Below are 22,655 nucleotides of genomic sequence, written 5' to 3'. Positions count from 1 at the left end.
AATAAAGTTTTACTGGCAATCATTCCTAGAAAAAACCCTTTGCAGGAGCACTGTAATGTAATTCATACTTTATCACACATAATGTTTCCATGCACCATTTCAATTAAGACAAAATTAATGTTTAAAAAATTTATAGCATGCCCCCCTAATCAGCAAACAAAAACAGCATTGGGCAGACTGGTTTATTTTCATTATAACAGGGAGATAACAAGTATGGGGTCCACTTATTATTGTGAACTAAAAACCAGTCTCAAGTTGGTCAGTACAGGATTGGTGTCTCTATATGGCAAGTAGGGGGAAGCCTGCTACAATGAGCTTGTGCCTACCAGTTGAAATCAGTGCCATTGGGGTTGCAAATATGTAGTTTCAGTACATTGAATGGGATCAGTGATGGGGAGTACATGGCAGCCAATTGCTAGCAAATATCCTAGGAAACCATTTGCAATTGGACAGTGGCGTTGGGATCTTGGCTATAATCATTTTTACAATGTTGGTTGTGGTAGAGGTGCTGTTTTTTTATTTATGAGGATTTCTCTTATGTCCTAGAGGATACTGGGGATCCATTTAGTACCATGGGGTATAGACGGGTCCATTAGGAGGTGGGGGTGTGGTCCACGCTCCCTTTAGTAAATGTTGTGTATATGTAAGGAGGGTCTATCCGTGCAGCCTAGGTTGCAAGGGTGGGAATTCTTTTCAAGTATTCCTCAATCTAACAAATGGCAAAAAAGAGAAGAAACCTCGGGCGCTACTGGATAGGGTGTGGGTCATTGATGAAAAACTACAGTGGTGTTATGTATATATAAAAATATATTTTATTTTATTTTGAGTATAATAACGAAATGAGTGAGCGAAATTGAACAACAACATAGGTTTTAAACCTATGTGTTTTTAGATATATCTATATGTACATGCACTTATCTTATATTTGTTTTAGATATATTTGTTTTAGAAATATTCACACTGATATTGGGTAGTTTTAAACAATACCAGGCTTCACCATCAACTACAAATTTATATTATTATTGTTGTTCAATTTCGCTCACTCATTTCGCTTGGGTCCATTAGGAGCCATGGGCACTTTAAGAATTTGATAGTGTGGGCTGGCTCCTCCCTCTATGCCCCTCCTACCAGACTCAGTTTAGAAAATGTGACGGTCACACTTATGGAAGCTCCTGAAGAGTTTTCGGCATTTATTTTTCTGTTTGTTATTTTCAGGCAGGACTGGATGGCACCAGCCTGTCTGCTTCGTGGGACTTAGGGGGGGGGGGGAACGGCCCAACCTCTTGAAGGGTTAATGGTCCCGTTCCCCGCTGACAGGACACTAGCTCCTGAGGGAACTATTCGCAAGCCCCACAACGGTGAGCATAAATTTCCGCAGCATGCCGCCACCCCTAACAGAGCCAGAAAAGTGAAGAGTGGTGAGTACTAAGCCAGCGCCCCGGATTGCGAGTTGACGGCCATTATGGCGGCATGAGGGTACAGAGATGCACGGTTTCTAACTGGGGCGGATTGCTTCTCCAGACTCAGTACACAACTGCGTCTCAGTACACTGTATACAGTACCCACACTGGCAAACAAAGCCTTAAAATGGATCTGTCTCCATTTTAAGCACAAAATTATCTCAGCCAGTATAAAAAAGCGGGAAGACTGTGCTCCATTTAGGGGGCGGGGCTTCACTATGAGCGGATCCAGCAGCTCACCAGCACCATTTTCCCTCTGCAGTGAACACAGACGCTGACTGACAGGGACGCGCAGCTCCTCCGATGTTACTCCAGAGTACCTCAGTGGTACAAGGCGGTCATAGCAGGGGGTTATTAGTGATTAGGGATTATTAGTGTAGTAAGTACCCAATCTGGGTACTTAGTCTGCGACTCGGCTAAGCTTGGCATCAGCTATAAGCGCGCTGTGTGCTGGTTCCAGTCTACCTCTGTCTCTCTTGAAGGTCTCTTTGTGGGTTAATTGTGTTTTTAACCTTTTCCTGTGTGTGTGTTGTCACATTTACAATACTGTATGTCAGGCAAAGAGTGTGTTTCATGTACGGCAGAGTGTTCCTCTTCCCCAGGGAGCTCACTACTATGTACTCAGTGTAGTGCATCTTCCCAGGCTAGCGGGGCTGAACTAGCGTAGCTGGATTCCATTAAAGGAATGATTTCCAATATCTCTAATAAATTGTCCTGCAATGAGAAAGTGAAGCAATACTTAAGACAGTCTGTGGATGAGATAATGAACAGAGATTCAGTCCCAAAACAAGCGTCTCAGTCCCCTGCCATTTGTCCGCAAAAACGAACTCTGGCCCATATCCTGCAGTCTGACTCTGACGCTGAGGGGTCGGACATGGAGGAGGGAGAGGTGGATTCAGAAGGGGGGGATGCTGCTCTGTCACAGGGAATAGAGGCTCTTATAGAAGCTATCAGAGACATTCTGCAAATTCCTGATAAGGTGTCAGAGGAGTGTGAGGAATCTTATTTTAATGTAAAAAAGAAGTCCTCAGTCACTTTACCTGTGTCAAAGGAATTGAATACCCTGTTTGAAGAACCGTGGGTTAATCCTGATAAGAAATTTCAAATCCCTAAAAGGTTACTCTCATCTTTTCCTTTTCCTCCTGAGGATAGGAAAAAATAGGAAAGTCCACCAATAGTGGGTGCATTAGTGTCCAGGTTGTCACAGAAAATTGTATTACCTGCCTCTCTGAAAGACACGGCTGATCCTAAAATTGAGACTACACTCAAATCCTTGTACACAGCTGCTGGGGTGGCCCAGAGACCCACTATAGCATGTGCGTGGATTACTAAAGCCATTACTAAATGGTCGGGTAACCTCATTGAAGTGTTGGATTCCTTATCTAGGGGGAGACTGTGTTACTCCTGCAACATATACAGGACTCTCCAAACTTTATGATGGAAGCCATAAACGCAGTAGGTCTGCTTAATGCACGCACCACTGCTATGGCAGTGTCAGCACTCAGGGGCTTATGGTTACGCCAGTGGACTATGAACGCAGACTCCAGGAAAGGCGTGGAAGGCCTACCCTTCACAGGAGAGGCCTTATTTGGAGACAAACTAGACAAATGGATCTCCAAAGCTACTGCGGGTAAGTCCACATATCTTCCTTCTGCAGCTCCCCCAACCAGAAAAACCTACTCAGGACCTACTCTACAGTCCTTTCGGACTGCCAAGTTTAAGGGCAAAGCCAGAGGATCTTCTACAGCCAACAGAGGCGCTAGAGGGAAACAACGCAAACCAGCAACTGCCGGGTCTCAGGAACAGAGCTCCAGCTCTGCTTCCTCAAAGCCTTCAGCATAACAGTGGACCGCAATGCCTGGAAGAGTAGCAGGTGGGAGCCCGACTAAAAAATTGCAGTCACATCTGGACAACATCATGCCAGAATCCCTGGGTCATAGATCTTATTTCCCAGGGCTACAGACTGGAGTTTCAGGAGCTCCCACCTCACAGATTCTTCAAATCAGGCTTACCAGTTTCACAAGAGGTAAGTATAACCTTACATGATGCCATTCAAAAACTGATACAGAGTCAGGTCATTGTTCCATTTACACCTCATCTCCAAAACAAGGGATATTACTCCAACTTGTTTGTGGTACCGAAACCGGACGGTTCAGTAAGGCCGATTTTGAACCAAAAATCATTGAACCCATACTTACGGGTGTTCAAATTCTAGATGGAGTCTCTGAGAGCGGTGATCTCAGGTCTGGAGGAGGGGGAATTCCTAGTGTCTCTGGATATCAAGTATGCATACCTTCACATTCCGATCTGGCCGCCTCACCAGGCTTATCTACGATTTGCACTGCGGGACTGTCACTACCAGTTCCAGGCCCTGCCTTTTGGTCTCTCCACAGCACAGAGGGTGTTCACCAAGGTGATGACAGAGATGATGTTTCTCCTTCGCAAGCAGAGAGTGAACATAATTCTGTACCTGGATGATCTTCTGATAAAGGCACCATCCAGGGAGAGGTTGTTGAACAGCATTGGCCTCACAACCAAACAACTCCTTGATCATAGGTGGATTCTAAATCTTCCAAATTCTCACTTAGAGCCAACTCGGATGCTCCCATTTCTGGGAATGATACTGGACACACAGTCACAGAAAGTTTTTCTTCCACTGGAAAAGGCATTGGTAATCCAGTCGATGGTTTGGTATGTCCTGAAGCCAACCCAGATATCAGTGCATCTATGCATTCGCCTTCTGGGGAAAATGGTGGCCTCTTACGAGGCTCTTCAGTATGGAAGGTTTCATGCAAGGCCCCTCCAGCTCGATTTGTTGGACAAACGGTCCGGATTACATCCTCACATGCACCAGTGGATCCGTCTGTCGCCAAGCGCCAGAATCTCCCTTCTGTGGTGGCTACATACTTCTCACTTAATCGAGGGTCGATGGTTCAGGATTCAGAATTGGATTCTTCTAACCACAGACGCGAGCCTCAGAGGTTGGGGAGCAGTCATCCAGGGGGTGCAGTTTCAAGGAAGATGGTCAAGTCAGGAAGTCGTCCTTCCAATCAACATTCTGGAACTCAGGGCTATATACAATGCCCTTCTCCAGGCCTCATATCTTCTTCAAGATCAGGCCATTCAGGTCCAGTCAGACAATGTGATGGTAGTGATGTACATAAACCGACAGGGCAGAACGAAAAGCAAGGCAGCAATGTCAGAGGTGTCAAGAATTCTCCTCTGGGCAGAAAAACACACGCTGCAGCGTTGTCGGCAGTTTTCATTCCGGGAGTAGACAACTGGGAAGCAGACTTCCTCAGCAGACATGACCTGCACCCGGGGGAGTGGGGCCTTCACCTGGAGGTATTCAGGTGCTTGACACGTCGATGGGGATGTCCACAAATCGACACGATGGCCTCTCGTCTCAACAAGAAGCTCAAGCGGTATTGTTCCAGGTCGAGAGACCCACAGGCAGTGGCAGTGGACGCTCTGACGACTCCATGGGTCTATCAGATGGTATACGTGTTTCCTCCACTTCCTCTGATCCCAAGAATTCTGAATAGAATAAAAAGGGAGAAGGTTCAAGCAATTCTCATTGCTCCGGACTGGCCAAGAAGGGCCTGGTATGCAGACGTTCTGGAGATGCTCCTCCAAGATCCGTGGCCTCTACCTCTTCGCGAGGATCTTCTGCAACATGGCCCATTCATCTATCAAGACTTACCATGGCTACGTTTGACGGCATGGAAGTTGAACGACTAATTCTAGCCAGGAGAGGCATCCCTGACAAGGTCATACCGACTATGATCCAAGCCAGAAAGTGTTAGGCGCCGAGGGTCCGCCCGTCAGTGCGGCCCGGCGCCTAGCAACTAGGGACGCCGCAGGCAGACAGCCGCCGGCTCCCTAGCTACGCTAGACGCCGGGCGCACGGAGCCGCTCAGACCCTAGCAACGGGGACGCCACGGTCAGACCGCGTTCCCCGTTGCTGGGTCTTAATTATCAGTGCTTGTGTATTCTGGCCGTGCAGCATGCAGCTGCACGGCATCATTATGTGATTACCCTGTCTGGATCATGATTGGAGGGCTCCCAAATTTAAGCACTCTCAGGACTTCTCACAGACGCCGGTGATAGCTTCCTGTTTGCTGTGTCAGTTACAGAGAGTTTCCAGTCCTGCTCAACCCGGTTGTTCCTGTCCTCAGTGATCCAGTACTCGGAATTTGTCATCTATTCCTGGAGTCCGACCGAGCACCTTTAACATCCTGTGGTGTTCGTGAGTCACGGCGTAGCCGTGTGTTGCGGCTTGACCGCTTACTATTTATTATTTAGTTTATTGTGTTCTGGAGCTTTTGCGGAGGATTCCGCTCCCACAAATCCACTCTGGTATCCAGCGGTGCTGGATAGGAGTAACGGATCAGTGGATTTTTGGTTGTCCTTTTCCCTGGCGGTTTGTCCGCACATACTTTTGGTTTAAGTTAGATAGCTTGTAACCCCTGGCCTGGTTGCTTAGTCAGAGGGCCCCTTGTTATCACCCTGTCTCGGATTTCCCTTTGTCTCCCATTAAGACCTGAGGGGGCATCGGGGTTGGGCAGACATAATCCGCCCTTCGAACGCGGCTGCCATGGGCTCAAGCAACCATAGTCTCGCAGGGGATTTCTGATAACACGGGCGAGACAACGGAGTTAGGGCGCCAGGGGTTACTAGGCTTTCCTGCTCCCGTACCAGCATATCTTTCCAGTACTCAGACCTCTGCCATAAAGATCTCCTCTGGTCTGGAGTACGGGAATCATAACATTATCACCGGCCAGACTAAAATTTAAAATTAAACAGGAGTTAATTTTTTCCCTTATTCTGTTGGGAGATTTGTCAGCCTCATGAATCCCTCCGGTGTTGGGCCAAATCCTGGCCAGCTTTTAGTTAGCCAGATTCAAGAGCTTACTCAGATGGTTCAAGATCTGTCCCTTCGGGTGAGGTCACAGGAAGATCTGTTACGGACTTCCCCGAGGGTCATTCCTGAACCAAAAATGCATCTGCCTGACCGTTTTTCTGGGGATAGAAAGCAGTTTTTTAATTTTAAAGAGTCTTGTAAACTGTATTTTCGTTTAAGACCAGTCTCCTCAGGTACGGAATCTCAGCGGGTAGGAATTATTATTTCTTTGCTACAGGGGGATCCTCAGACCTGGGCTTTTGGCTTAAAGACAGATGATCCGGCTTTATTGTCTGTAGACGCCTTTCTGGGGTCTTTAGGGCTATTGTATGACGACCCTGATAGAGAGGCATCTGCCGAAAGTCAGTTGCGTGCTCTCAGACAGGGTAGGAATCCCGCAGAGATTTATTGTACGGAGTTTCGCCGTTGGTCGAACGACTGTGGATGGAATGACCCAGCCCTGCGCAGTCAGTTTCGCCTCGGCTTATCCGAGTCTATAAAGGACAGTCTCCTTCAGTATCCCGCTCCTGAGACTCTCGATAAACTCATGGAGCTCTCTATTAAAATTGATCGTCGTCTCAGAGAGCGGAGGGCTGAAAAAGGAGCATCTGTCGGGTCTTCTCCTTGTGTTTTTTCCATTCCTGTGGACATAGAGGAGCCCATGCAGATAGGCCTCTCCAAACTGTCTCCTGAAGAAAGAACCAGAAGGCAAAATTCTGGTCTTTGTTTATACTGTGGGGGTAAGGGACATTTTGCCCGTAGTTGTCCGAACAAGTCGGGGAACGCCTCGACCAAGTGAGTTGTGAGGGGGTTCACTTTGGTCTGCAGCTTATCTCCTCAAATAATTCACTGTTGGTTCCAGCTAAAGTTTCCTTTGGCAGCCTCTGTTCCTCGGTCTCGGCTTTTGTGGACAGTGGAGCTGCAGGGAACTTTATGGATTTAACATGGGCTAAGGCCTTAGGTATTCCTCAGTTAGCCTTGGGTAGGTGTATCACCATGCATGGTTTAGATGGGAGTCCCTTGTCCAATGGGGTTATTTCTCTCTGTACACCTCCTGTTCTACTTTCGGTAGGAGCTCTGCATTCTGAAAAGATTGAGTTTTTCCTTACCCATTGCCCAGCAGTTCCTGTGGTTCTGGGTCACCCTTGGCTGGCCTTTCATAATCCCATCATTGATTGGCAGTCGGGGGAGATCTTACAATGGGGTACCATCTGTAATAAGGAATGTATTACGCTTCCCATCAGAATAGCTGCTGTCATTCCCGCACCCATTCCTGTGGAATACCAGGATTTTGTTGATGTATTTTCCAAGGGCAATGCGGATATTCTGCCTCCCCATAGGCCTTATGATTGTGCTATCGAGTTAATTCCTGGTGCCACTTTGCCTAAGGGAAGGTTATATGCATTGTCCGGACCTGAAACTGTGGCCATAAATGAGTATGTTAAAGAAAGCCTAGGGAAAGGATTTATCAGGCCATCTAAATCCCCTTTAAGTGCAGGCTTCTTCTTCGTGGAGAAGAAGGATGGATCACTCAGACCTTGCATTGACTTTAGAGCCTTGAATAAAATCTCAGTAAAGAATACTTACCCTTTGCCGCTGATTTCTGTCCTCTTTGATCAGCTACGTTCGGCTGTGATTTTTTCTAAGATTGACCTGAGAGGAGCATATAACCTCATCAGAATCAAGTCAGGGGATGAGTGGAAAACGGCATTCAGTACTCAATCAGGCCACTATGAGTATCTGGTTATGCCATTCGGCCTGTCCAACGCTCCGGCAGTTTTCCAGGATCTCATTAACGATGTGCTCCGTGAATTTCTTGGAAGATTCGTTGTAGTCTACTTAGACGATATTTTGATATATTCTGACTCTATTGAACAACATGTTACCCAGGTGCGTCAGGTTCTAAAAAAATTACGTGAAAATCACCTATATGCCAAGCTGGAGAAGTGTGAATTTCATGTCACGGAGGTATCCTTTTTAGGGTACATTATTTCCCCTCGGGGATTCTGTATGGAACCAAAGAAGCTCCAAGCCATCCTTAGTTGGGCGCAACCCACCAATTTAAAAGGAATTCAGCGCTTTTTAGGGTTTGCGAATTACTATAGAAGATTTATTCACTCTTTCTCTGACCTAGTTGCTCCCATTGTGGCACTGACTAAAAAGGGAGCAGATCCTACCAACTGGTCACGTGAAGCGGAGTTATCTTTTCAGGCCTTGAAACAAGCCTTTGTCTCAGCCCTGGTCCTCAGACATCCCAACCCAGAATTGCCTTTCATTGTTGAGGTTGATGCCTCGGAGGTTGGAGTAGGGGCTATCCTATCTCAGAAGGATCCGGATTCCCTGGAATTACATCCTTGTGCCTTTATGTCCAGGAAATTCTCATCTGCTGAATCCAACTACGATGTTGGTAACCGGGAATTACTGGCTATTAAATGGGCTTTCGAGGAGTGGAGGCATTGGCTTGAAGGAGCCACTCATACCATTTCAGTTTTGACTGATCACAAAAATCTTCAATACATTGAATCAGCTAAACGGCTGAATGCCCGGCAAGCTCGGTGGGCTTTATTTTTTACTCGTTTCAAGTTCATTATCACCTTCAGGCCAGGTTCCAAGAATACCAAGGCAGATGCCCTGTCACGCAGTTTTCTTCCAGTTCAAGACAACAGTCCTGTTACTCCCATACTTCCGTGTTCAGTCATTCGGGCAGGTCTCACACAAGATTTATTTACCCAGTTAAAGCAGCTGCAACATCAAGCTCCTGGAAATACTCCTGCTGGTCGTCTTTATGTTCCCGAGTTTTTGAGAGCAACGGTTTTGACGGAGTTTCATGATAGCAAGGTTGCCGGGCATCCGGGGATCGCTAAAACTTTTGAATTAGTTTCCCGCTCGGTATGGTGGCCTGGTCTTTCCAAAGACACTAAGGAGTTTGTTTTTTCTTGTCAGGTCTGTGCACAGCATAAGGTTCCCCGTTCCTTGCCTATCGGTCAACTTATGCCCTTGAATGTTCCTCTTAGGCCATGGTCTCATATTTCCATGGATTTTGTGGTGGACCTCCCTCTGTCAGCCGGATGCCGAGTCATATGGGTGGTAGTGGACCGTTTTAGCAAAATGGCCCATTTCATTGCTCTTCCCCGATTGCCATCTGCCCAGGGATTGGCAGTCTTGTTCCTCCGCCATGTTTTCAGACTCCATGGGTTACCCACTGATATTGTTTCTGATCGGGGTCCACAATTCATTGCACAATTTTGGAAGTCTTTTTGTGCCTCATTAAAGATGAAATTATCTTTAACGTCTGGCTACCATCCCCAATCCAACGGGCAGACTGAGCGAGTTAATCAATCATTAAAACAATATTTGCGTTTGTACTCGGCCAAACTCCAAAATGACTGGTCTGAGTTTCTTCCGTTTGCCGAGTTTGCTTACAACAATGCCTGTCATTCCTCCACCAATGTATCTCCATTTTTTACAGTTTTTGGTTTTCACCCCAGAGCTAATTCCTTTTTTCAACATTCCTCTGTCTCCTCACTGACCTTGACCTCTCATCTCAAACTCATTTGGAGAAAAGTGCACCTGGCTCTCAGAAAAGCGGCATTTCGGGAGAAAAAATTTTCTGACAGGCTCCGGCGGCCGTGCACTTTTAAAGTTGGAGATAGGGTATGGTTGTCGACTCGCAACATTAAACTTCGACAAACCTCAGCCAGATTGGGTCCTAAATTTATTGGACCATTTCATATTATCAAAAAAGTCAATCCAGTGGCTTTCCGGTTACGTTTACCAAAAACTTTACGGATCGGAAATACCTTCCATTGCTCCTTGTTAAAACCATATGTTTCGTCCAGTAGATTTCCTCGCAAGATCTCTCAGGGGAAATCACCAATAGATGTACAGGGTCAGCAGGAGTTCTTAGTGGAGAAGGTTCTCGATTCCAAGTTGTCCCGGGGTCGGCTTTATTTTTTGGTACATTGGAGAGGTTATGGTCCAGAAGAAAGGTCTTGGGTCCTGGATGAGGATCTCCATGCCCCGAGGCTCAAAAGGGCATTTTTTCGAGAATTTCCTCAGAAACCTGGCCTTAGGGGTTCCTTGACCCCTCCTCAAGGGGGGGGTACTGTTAGGCGCCGAGGGTCCGCCCGTCAGTGCGGCCCGGCGCCTAGCAACTAGGGACGCCGCAGGCAGACAGCCGCCGGCTCCCTAGCAACGCTAGACGCCGGGCGCACGGAGCCGCTCAGACCCTAGCAACGGGGACGCCACGGTCAGACCGCGTTCCCCGTTGCTGGGTCTTAATTATCAGTGCTTGTGTATTCTGGCCGTGCAGCATGCAGCTGCACGGCATCATTATGTGATTACCCTGTCTGGATCATGATTGGAGGGCTCCCAAATTTAAGCACTCTCAGGACTTCTCACAGACGCCGGTGATAGCTTCCTGTTTGCTGTGTCAGTTACAGAGAGTTTCCAGTCCTGCTCAACCCGGTTGTTCCTGTCCTCAGTGATCCAGTACTCGGAATTTGTCATCTATTCCTGGAGTCCGACCGAGCACCTTTAACATCCTGTGGTGTTCGTGAGTCACGGCGTAGCCGTGTGTTGCGGCTTGACCGCTTACTATTTATTATTTAGTTTATTGTGTTCTGGAGCTTTTGCGGAGGATTCCGCTCCCACAAATCCACTCTGGTATCCAGCGGTGCTGGATAGGAGTAACGGATCAGTGGATTTTTGGTTGTCCTTTTCCCTGGCGGTTTGTCCGCACATACTTTTGGTTTAAGTTAGATAGCTTGTAACCCCTGGCCTGGTTGCTTAGTCAGAGGGCCCCTTGTTATCACCCTGTCTCGGATTTCCCTTTGTCTCCCATTAAGACCTGAGGGGGCATCGGGGTTGGGCAGACATAATCCGTCCTTCGAACGCGGCTGCCATGGGCTCAAGCAACCATAGTCTCGCAGGGGATTTCTGATAACACGGGCGAGACAACGGAGTTAGGGCGCCAGGGGTTACTAGGCTTTCCTGCTCCCGTACCAGCATATCTTTCCAGTACTCAGACCTCTGCCATAAAGATCTCCTCTGGTCTGGAGTACGGGAATCATAACAGAAAGGGGGTAACATCTAAACATTACCACTGTATTTGGAAGAAATACGTCTCTTGGTGTGAGAACAGAAAATATTCCGCAGGGGAATTTCATCTGGTACGTTTCTTGCTTTTTCTGCAGTCGGGTGTGAATGTGGGCCAATGTCTGGGCTCCATAAAAGTCCAGATTTCGGCCTTGTCCATTTTCTTTCAGAAACAATTGGCTTCTCTCCCTGAGGTCCAGACATTCCTGAAAGGTGTTCTGCACATCCATCCTACCTTTGTGCCCCCCCCCCCCCCCCCCCACGCACCTTGGGATCTCAATTTGGTGCTGCAGTTCCTCCAATCAGACTGGTTTGAACCGTTACAGGAGGTAGATGTAAAATATCTTACGTGGAAGACTGTCACACTGTTGGCCTTGGCTTCAGCAAGATGTGTCGGAGCTGAGGGCATTGTCTCACAAGAGCCCCTATTTAATTTTCCATGAGGACATAGCTGAGCTCAGGACTCATCAGCAATTTCTTCCTAAGGTGGTGTCTGCGTTTCACATCAACCAACCTATTGTGGTTCCGGTTTTTACCGACACCTCTGTTACTTCAAAGTCTTTGGCTGTTGTAAGGGCTTTGAAGGTGTATGTTAAAAGAACAACTCATCACAGGAAATTGGACTCGCTGTTTGTTCTTTACGATCCCAATAAGATTGGGTGTCCTGCTTCAAAGCAGTCAATTGCGCGCTGGATCAGGCTCACTATCCTGCATGCTTATTCCACGGCAGGACTGCCGGTTCCTAAATCTGTACATACCCACTCGACTAGGTTGTGGGTTCTTCTTGGCTGGCTGCCCGTGGTGTCTCGGCCTTACAGCTCTGCCGAGCAGCTACTTGGTCAGGTTCGAACACATTTTCAAAGTTCTACAAGTTCGATACTTTTTCCTCTGAGGACCTTCAGCTTGGTCAATCAGTTCTGCAGGAACCTCAGCACTCTCCCACCCAGTTTGGGAGCTTTGGTACTTCCCCATGGTACTAAATGGATATCCTCTAGGACATAAGAGAAAATAGGATTTTAATAACCTACCGGTAAATCCTTTTCTTGTAGTCCGTAGAGGATACTGGGCACCTGCCCGGTGCTTCGTTCTTCCTGCACTGTTACTTGGTTAAGTATTGTTGATTGGTTCAGCTGTTGCTGTACCTGTTTCAAATTTGGTTAGCATGGCTTTCCTCTTGTTTGTGTGTGCTGGTTCGGAATCTCACCACTATCCTTTTATATCCTTCTCTCAAAGTATGTCAGTCTCCTCGGGCACAGTTTTCTAGACTGAGTCTGGTAGGAGGGGCATAGGGGAGGAGCCAGCCCACAATATCAAATTCTTAAAGTGCCCATGGCTCCTAGTGGACCCATCTATACCCCATGGTACCAAATGGATCCCCAGTATCCTCTACAGAGTACGAGAAAAGGATTTACCGGTAGGTAATTAAAATCCTATTTTTACAAGCTTTGTTTTTTAAGGAGGAGCTGGTAACCTCTCAGAGGGAGGAGCATGCTACAGTATTTGCCAATACAACCTGTCCACATAAAGGCTGTGATGACCAACTTGGAGGTTATTTGGCACTATATCTTTGGTAAACCAACTTCATTGACTTCCAGTTATAACTCAAACTAGCCCAAGCTGTCTATCACTGGGGTTGTGTCAGTATCCGTACTGTCTGAACCCGTCAGCATCAGCTTGTGTCTGTGGGCACAGGAACTGGGGCCACTGGGCAAAACATGAAGCTAAAGTACGGATGGCAAATTACTTTAATGATGCTGCTACCGGAGAAGATTCTAGGGTCAAGACAAATTAGATAACCAGGCTAGATCCAGAGATGGTTGAAACTGGGCTAGAATCAGTGATGCTTGAGACCAGGCTGGAACCAGTGATGCTGGAAACTGAATTACAGACAGGAACTGGATTAGTGACAGGAACCGGATTATGGACAAGTACTGGATTTAAGGACAGAAACCTGGTTTATAAACAAGATGTCCTGCTGGGACTGACTGAGCTGGATGCCACCCTGGGACCGTCTAGGCTGGATGACAGTCTGGGACTGGCTAGGCCTCAGGGACGTGCAGTCAGGGGAGGCAGGGGAGGCAGTGCCTCCCCTGTCATTAATGAGTAAAATAATACAAAGAAGATACTTATGACACATAAGTATCTTCTTTATTATTTTACCTATCATTAATGTGTGTTAAAATCACTTTGGGAGGCACCGATCGTGGTGCCTCCCGTAGTGATTAGGAAAAGTATGGGAAGCGGGGGGCGGGCGCAGGCGGGCCCTAGCAATGGGCTGGAAAAGCCCATTGAAATAACATGGGAAAGCGGCACCATTAGTGGTGCCGCTTTCCTACAGGGACGTGCTTTCACCCTATGAAAGCACGTCCCTGTGAGTGAGGCCACAGTGATTGGCCAGCGGATCCGTCACTGGATCCGCTGTCAATCACTGTATGGGGCGGCATCGGTACCTGCGGAGGTGCGGGCGGCGGAGGTGCGGGATGCGGCGGGCCGGGCGGCGGAGGTGCTGGCGGCGGAGAGGCGGGCGGCGGTAGCGGCGGCGAGACGCGCTTTCAGGCTCCATGTGCAGAGTTTGGCAGCGGAAGCGGTACCCATTTCAAAAATGGCGCCTCAGCGTCATTTTTGAAATTCAAGATGGCCGCCGCGAGCCAATCATGGCTCGCCGCGTCATCGCCCCGCCCCCTCCTGCTGACTTATATAAGTCAGCGCGAGGCAGCGGCTGTCAGTCCGACGGCGGAGGAGGAGCGGAGAAGAGCTCCTGAAGACTGAAGACGCCGTGGAAGTCCTGGATGGGCGGCGGCTATGCAAAAGAGCTTAGCAGCCGCCGCCCACCAGGTGAAGATGCTGGAAGTCCTGGGAAGGCGGCGGCCATGCAAAAGAGCTTAAAGGCCGCCGCCTCCCAGGTGAAGACGTCGTGGAAGTCCTGGATGGGCGGCGGCTATGCAAAAGAGCTTAGCCGCCGCCGCCCACCAGGTGAAGACGCCGGAGGAAGACCCCAGAAGCCCTGGGGAGGTGGCGCCCTCCCAGGTGAAGACGCCGGAAGCCCTGGGAAGGCGGCGGCCATGCAAAAGAGCTTAAAGGCCGCCGCCCCCAGGTGAAGACCCAGTTTAATAAAGGATTTTTTAAAGAATGTGTTGGGTTTTTTTTTTTATATTTTCTTTACAGGTGGACTATAGGTGCCAGCGGGCCCTTTATGTCCGGGCATGCTGGCACTTGTGGTTCTCCAAGTGCCAGCATGCTGGGGCAGGCTTGCTGGGACCTGTAGGCCACCTGTAAAGAACAATATTACTATTCTTTGCAGGTGGACTACAGGTGCCAGCGGGCCCTTTATGTCCGGGCATGCTGGCACTTGTGGTTCTCCAAGTGCCAGCATGCTGGGGCAGGCTTGCTGGGACCTGTAGGCCACCTGTAAAGTACAATATTACTATTCTTTGCAGGTGGACTACAGGTGCCAGCGGGCCCTTTATGTCCGGGCATGCTGGCACTTGTGGTTCTCCAAGTGCCAGCATGCTGGGGCAGGCTTGCTGGGATCTGTAGGCCACCTGTAAAGAACAGAACATACAATGAACCCTGCACCCACCGCCACCAGGGGTGCGGGGCATAGCACTGGGCTATCAGCCCGTGCTGGTTGTTGCTTGGGAAGGGGGACCCCATTTTGATTTTTTTGGGGCCCCACTTTCCGAGGAATTCCAGCCCTGGGCTGACTGGTTTGGGGGGTGTTTAATGGCATGGCAGGGGGACCCCACACTGAATGTCTCCCCTGCTATGGCATTATCCCCCCTGGCTGGTTCTGCCTGGTGCTGGTTTTAGTGGTGTGGGGGGATTGCACTTTTTTTTTTTTTTTTTTGGGGGGGGGGGGGGGTTGTTTAGCTGCAGTGCCTCCCCAGGCCCTGACCTCACCGCACGTCACTGCTAGGCCTGATGACAGGCTGGGACAAGCTGTGCTTTTTACTGGGTATTGTTGGGTTCAGTACTGCTATAGAGCAGGTTTAAAGCTCAGCTTTGACTAGCAAAGCAGTAGCCTCAGGACACTTGAAGACTGAGCCTGAGTATTAGTGCTTATATTGTGGTAGGAATCTAATGGAATGCACAAACAAATAATAAATGCTTGTTGCAGGGGAGTGCTGGAGATATCAGAAACACTGTAATAGCAGCACAGAACTAAGATGATATCATCCTTTAGATTGAGAATTCAGTAAAAGACTGTAACACGAAGCAGATAAATAATTTGCTTACAAGAATATGAGAGGTTAACTGCACACTGAGCTACAGAAGTTCTGCAGGAAGCAAAGGGTGCACTATTCCAAAAGTAAAAAGCAGCTGGTTATTAGCAGATATGGGCTGAGCTCTGCAGTGCTTGAAAACAGCAGTCAGATACTCTAGAGTAGACAATGTGGAAGCACAATCAGGAGAGTCACAGCAGAACTAAGATGCAGGCTTATATGAACAAGGCTGTAGATTTTAGAAGCAGATTTCAACCCTCAAAATTCTTGAGGTCACCAAAGAATCTTGTAATTTGTGAAGTGCAATTGAAACAATTCCGGCTTGACAGACAGATTTTTATGGAATGTCTGTAACTTGGAATATTGAGGCTTTGCTGATAGATGCAGTGGAAACACAGGAGAACTATGTGGCTTGGAAAACTGCAGCAGTGCTGAAGCTTGCTGGAAGGAAACCCAGCAATACTGAGAAACTGTAATGACAATAGGATCTGCAGACTTACTGCTAAACAAGAGCCAAGTTTTCAGCATGTGACTTATTGCTCTGGCAATGCATTGGTGAACTGGAAGGGTTTAAATAGGCTGACATGAGAGTAAATAGGCTCCAGTGATCATATGGAATAATGCAAGAACCGGATAGGTGCAGGAGTGATCACAGTATGAAAATTAAGATGGCTGTAGGCATTATTCAGGTTTGTTAGCAAACAAAAAAAGTACACTAATGAGCAAAACCATGTTGCACTGCAGCAGGGGCAGATGTAACATGTACAGAGAGATTTAGATTTGGGAAACCCCTGGTGGGCCCCACTGCCTGAGGTCACACACCCTCCTCTGGGAATAAGGTTCTAGATTGTGCATTTGAATTATACATTATGCATATGTTTCATTATACTGCACCAGACTATGGTGTATTTTCTACAGTGCATTGCTATTATTAATCTGGTACATTATCATACATGCACTAGCAATATTTACTATAATATTTATAAGGGGCCCAGACCATGCATTTATGGTTAGCCAAGCCTCTAAACATGGGGCCCTACCACTGCATTTCCCCAGTGGACCCTTCATGACCCAGTCCGACACTGACTGGATCTAGTCACACTGTCCAGAACAGAGGCAATGCAGGGAGTGGAATGCACAGTGTGATCCAGGAAACATAGCATGCACAGTGAACCAAAGGGCACACAAGATTGCCATCTGAAGGTGAGCTGATTACGAGGAGCTGATTGTGACAGTTTGCATAAGTATTTGGGGAGGGGATATGCTGCCTGTATTTTATTTATTTATTGCTTTTACATAGTGCATTCGGTTATTGCCGAGTTAACCCGGTTATGGCTTGGTGTGAAAAGGTCCCCGTAAAATAACCTAGTTCCAGTAACCGGGATTTCAACCTGGGAAGCAAGCATGGTTAAGGGGCAGTGTGAACTGGTGTATACTACTCAGGGCATTCTACCCTGGTCCCGTTAGCCCCCTATGTACAGCCGGCTCACCAACACTTGGAGATAATGTCATCTCTAAGCAGCAGCAGAGGAGAAGTCCCAGCAATAACCTGGGTCCAGCCTGCAGTGTAATTGGGTTTCAAGCCACTGTGACACACATTGAAACCTGTGTTCAGTGACCCAGGCTGGAACCCAGATTTTGGGGTGAAAGGAGTATTACAAATTTAGGAAGTATTTGATCTCTGCCACCTGTCTGTGACATTTGAAGAAAATACACTATCTCTTTGTCTTCATCTATTACAATTATCTCCCTCCGCAAACTGCAATTTCAAAGTAAATTTGTTTTTTAAAGTGTGAAATCTGGTGAAGCTTTCACATTTCACTGGTCTTGTTATCTAAACTACAGTGCATACAGCAGTGGCGTAACTACTGCCCCCGCAGTCCTCGCGGTGGCTTGGGGGCGAGGGGCTGCGGGGGCGCCACTGACTTTGCACAGATTGACATGCGGACGAGCGTCCGCATGTCAATCTGCGGTCTCCTTCCCTCCGCTGCTGTAAGGAGGGACACGGAGCGCACATCGCGCGCCTCTCCTGTGTCCCTCCCTGGCTCTCCCCCGGCCTGTCTAATAAAGGAAGTGCCGTTCGTGAGCTCTGATTGGCTCACGAACCGGCACTTCCTTTATTAGACCGGCAGGAGAGCCAGGAGGGACACAGGAGAGGCGCGCTATGCGCTCCGTGTCCCTCCAACACAAAGGAGCGGGGGGTCGGGGGAGCAGGCACTGTGGGGGAATATCTGGCACTGGGGGCATATACCTGGCACTGTGGGGGAATATCTGGCACTGGGGGCATATACCTGGCACTGTGGGGGAAGATCTGGCACTGGGGGCATGGTAGATGCTAGAATCAAGTGGGCTAAGGGACCTTTTCCGTCTGGGGGAGGAGTTACGACATAAGGGGGAGGAGCTACGCCAGCGGGATAGTTCCTCTACTATCCACGCCACCAACTATTACCTTTAGTAATCAGGTGGCGAGCGAAGCGAGCCACCGAGCCCGAAGCGTGGCGAGCGAAGCGAGCCCGCGAGGGTACTTTTCAGGTACCCTGTTCGCCCGTAGCTCCTCCCCCTGGTGACGTGTCTCCTCCCCTAGATACGTCAGAAGGTCCCTTCTCCCACTCCGAAATAGAATCAACCCTGGGGGCATATACCTGGCACTGTGGGGGAAGATCTGGCACTGGGGGCATATACCTGGCACTGTGAGGGAATATCTGGCACTGGGGGGAGCAGGCACTGAGGGGGCATATGTGGCACTGTGGGGGAATATTTGGCACTGGGGAGAGCAGGCACTGAGGGGGCATATGTAGCACTGGGGGGGGGTATATGTGGCACTGGGGGCATGTACCTGGCACTGTGGGGGAATATCTGGCACTGGGGGCATATACCTGGCACTGTGGGGGAATATCTGGCACTGGGGGCATATGTGGCACTGGGAGCATGGCCCTAGCAACAAGCACTACCCCCTAGCAATGAGCATGACACCCAGTGCATGAAACCCCTGGCAACAAGCATGACACCCAGTGCATGAAACCCCTGGCAACGAGCATGACACCCAGTGCATGAAACCCCTGGATACGAGCATGACACCCTGAGCATGAAAACCCCTGGCACCGTGCATGGAACCAAGAGCATGAAACCGCTGGCAACGAGCATGACACCCAGTGCATGAAACCCCTGGCAACGAGCATGACACCCTGAGCATGAAAACCCCTGGCACCATGCATGGAACCAAGAGCATGAAACCCCTGGCAACGAGCAGGTAATTTAAAAGTAATTAGAAGCCTTACTGTAGAACTTAATGTGTAATGGGCATTACGGTGTGTGGCATAATGTATCACGGACATTGCGGTGTGTGTCATAATGTGTCAGGCATTACGGTGTGTTGTATACTATATCACGGGCATTGTGGTATGTGGTATAATGTCTCAGGATCATTGTGGTGTGTGTCATACATTGTACTATATATGTGCTATAATGTATCAGGGGCATTGCAGTGTGTAGCATAATGTATAACGGGCATTGCGATTCCTGTCATAATGTGTCACAGGCATTACGGTGTGTGGCATAATGTGTCGGGGGCATTACAGTGTGTGCATATTGTGTCATGTGCATTATTGTGTGTGGCATAATGGCTAAGGTCATTGCAGTATGTGGAATAATGTATACTGGGCATTACTATAAGGAGGAAAAATGACAAATAATGTAAGGGGCATGAATCAGGATTATTTTTCTTTCCTGTGGTGGCTAACGTCTGGGCGTGCAGGTTGCAAAACTGGGGTATAAGGTAGTCTTTTCCTGCAATGCCACGCCCTTTTACGCGAAGCCACGCCCATTTCAACGAAGCCACACACCCTTTTTGGCGGCGCGCGCATATTTGTCCCTTTACTAGTGCCAATTATGGGTGGTATGGTGGGGGGGGGGGGGGGGGGGCCGAAGGATTTTTTGGCTTGGGGGAGAAAAATTTCTAGTTACGAGACTGGCATACAGTATTAAACAGCCGAAGATTATACATTTGAAGTCAACGTTATTTAATAATCCATGCATTGTGCTACAAATTATCATACAACTTACTTATTACATGAACTATTTCTGAATTCCATCTTTACATCTCTTTTGTCCTACACTGTAAACAGTAAAACAGGTACCATTAGCAATTGTCTCAATCTATCACATTAGTATCATGTTTTCAATACACCCTCATTTTCTGTTTCACTATGCATATCATTTTGTGATGTGCCCAATCTATGACACCATTTAGAAAAGGAGAACCTTGTCTTCTTGCATGTCTCATTATTACTCCTTCAATCTGTATACTGCTGACAGGGGGCTGCTGTGTCACAGTCTCTCTTTTTAAGCCTGCCAAGTAAACACAGGGAAACAAGCGTCAGCAGTGTTCACCGAGCTGGCTGAGACAGAAAATACACATCCAGTCCCGAATTCAGCTCAGAAAGACTTAGCTGTATACAATCAAATAGCTCTACCAATCAGAGCTCTGTGTTTGAGGACCTGTTGCAATCGTGCACAGCAGTCCCAGCTAGTGTGAGGAGACAACAGAGACAGAGACAAAAAAGGGTCTGTCAGGGCAGGGTGGGGGAGATAACTTCCACCTGTGTACACAACTGTAACCAGCAGTGCCAGAAATGGGTCAGAGCAGCTCTGGCAAGGTGGGCCCCAAGAGAGAGGGGGCATGGGGGTACTCACCCACTGTGGCCCTTCCCCCTTTAATCTGGCTCTGTCCACACATATCCTACTATTGCATCTGCACACTGTCATGGTGGCCCAGCTTAACAGCAGCAAGTGCATGCTGAGACTGCAACTTTGTTCCTAAACTCAATCAGAATGCTTCCTGCTGACACCTCTCTTGCTGCTCCAGTCATAAGATAGTATGCCATTGTTTACCTCTATCCCATCAAAAAATATATACATTTTTACTGGTAATTAGCGGTAGTTTCCTAATAATCAGTTAATGTGTAGGCATGCAGTCACATAGTAGGGAAACCTACTAATAATACAAAAATATTAAAAGAAACATGCTGTATATGCATATAAAACAAATATATACTTTAATATGTGTAACAGTTAGAGATGAGCGGGTTCGGTTCTCCGAGATCCAAACCCCCCCGAACTTCACCTATTTTACATGGATCCGAGGCAGCCTCGGATCTTCCCGCCTTGCTCGGATAACCTGAACGCGCCCGAACGTCACCATCCCGCTGTCTGATTCTCGCGAGATTCGTATTCTATATAAAGAGCCGAGCGTCACCGCCATTTTCACTCGTGCATTGGAGATTGAACGGAGAGGACGTGGCTGCGTTCTCTCCCTGAAAAGCTCCGTAATCTGTGCTCAGTGTGCTGCAAATATCTGTGCTCAGTGTGCTGCAAATATCTGTGCTTAGTGTGCTGAAAATATCTACGTTCTCTGCCTGAAAACGCTCCATATCTGTGCTCAGTGTGCTGCAAATATCTGTGCTCAGTGTGCTGCATTGTGGGGACTGGGGACCACCAGTATATAATTATAGTAGTACAGTAGGCCATTGCTGTATCTTGCAGCTCTGTGTCAAGTATACTATCCATATCTGTGCTGCATTATTGTGAGCAGTATATAGTAGGACAGTGCAGCATTTTGGTGACCAGCAGTATACATATAGGGGGTAATTCCAAGTTGATCACAGCAGGAAATTATTTAGCAGTTGGGCAAAACCATGTGCACTGCAGGGGGAGCAGATATAACATTTGCAGAGAGAGTTAGATTTGGAAGGGTTATTTTGTTTCTTTGCAGAGTAAATACTGGCTGCTTTATTTTTACACTGCAATTTAGATTGCAGATTGAACTCACCACACCCAAATTTATCTCTCTCTGCACATGTTATATCTGCCTCCCCTGCAGTGCACATGGTTTTGTCCAACTTCTAACAAAGTTTCTGCTGCGATCAACTCAGAATTACCCCCATAGTACAGTACAGTAGGCCACTGCTGTATCTTGCAGCTCTGTGTCAAGTATAATATCTCTGTGCTGCAATATTGTGAGCAGTATATAGTAGGACAGTGCAGCATTTTGGTGACCATCAGTATACATATAGTAGGCCATTGCTGTATCTTGCAGCTCTGTCTCAAGTATACTATCTCTGTGCTGCATTATTGTGATCAGTATATAGTAGGACAGTGCAGCATTTTGGTGACCAGCAGTATACATATAGGGGGTAATTCTGAGTTGATCACAGCAGCAAGTTTGTTAGCAATTGGGCAAAACCATGTGCACTGCAGGGGGGGGGGGGGGCAGATATAACATTTACAGAGAGAGTTAGATTTGGGTGGGTTATTTTGTTTCTGTGCAGGGTAAATACTGGCTGCTTTATTTTTACACTGCAATTTAGAATCCAGTTTGACTACACCCCACCCAAATCTAACTCTCTCTGCACATGTTACATCTGTCCCCCCTGCAGTGCACATGGTTTTGGCCAACTGCTAACAAATTTGCTGCTGCGATCAACTCAGAATTAGGCCCATAGTACAGTACAGCAGGCCATTGCTGTATCTTGCAGCTCTGTCTCAAGTGTACTATCTCTGTGCTGCATTATTGTGGGCAGTATATAGTAGGACAGTGCAGCCTTTTGGTGACCAGCAGTATACATATAGTACAGTACAGTAGACCATTGCTGTATCTTGCAGCTCTGTGTCAAGTATACTATCCATATCTGTGCTGCATTATTGTGAGCAGTATATAGTAGGACAGTGCAGCCTTTTGGTGACCAGCAGTATACATATAGAGTACAGTAGGCCATTGCTGTATCTTGCAGCTCTGTGTCACTTCTAGTATCCTGATTAGTGCTTAATATCTGCTGCATTGTTGTGACCAGTATGTATACTGTACTGTGCGACGTGTGTTATACACCTGGTGATTTTATACATCCTGTAATTTGCACTGAGCGATGTGTGAGATACACCTGGGGATTATACACCCTGTATATTGTACTGTGCAAC

At 47.8% G+C, this 22,655-nt stretch overlaps 1 protein-coding gene across 2 annotated transcripts in view; it reads right to left on the bottom strand.

The window, feature by feature from the left end:
* The window catches only part of LOC134910198 (uncharacterized), a 74,962-nt gene that overhangs the window by 6,486 nt on the left and 45,821 nt on the right, over window positions 1-22,655 (bottom strand). Inside the window, exon 8 of one of the 2 annotated variants that reach the window (XM_063918003.1) lies at window positions 19,746-19,797. In XM_063918003.1, coding sequence (XP_063774073.1) covers window positions 19,777-19,797 — 21 coding nt within the window. In that variant the 3' untranslated portion in view covers window positions 19,746-19,776. Of the gene's footprint in view, window positions 1-19,745; window positions 20,031-22,655 lie in introns of those variants that run through there. The other variant, XM_063918091.1, reaches the window with a different exon arrangement.

Source organism: Pseudophryne corroboree, chromosome 1 (assembly GCF_028390025.1).
Source record: "Pseudophryne corroboree isolate aPseCor3 chromosome 1, aPseCor3.hap2, whole genome shotgun sequence".
Taxonomy (NCBI): domain Eukaryota; kingdom Metazoa; phylum Chordata; class Amphibia; order Anura; family Myobatrachidae; genus Pseudophryne; species Pseudophryne corroboree.
This window is presented reverse-complemented; position numbering and strand designations above follow the sequence as displayed.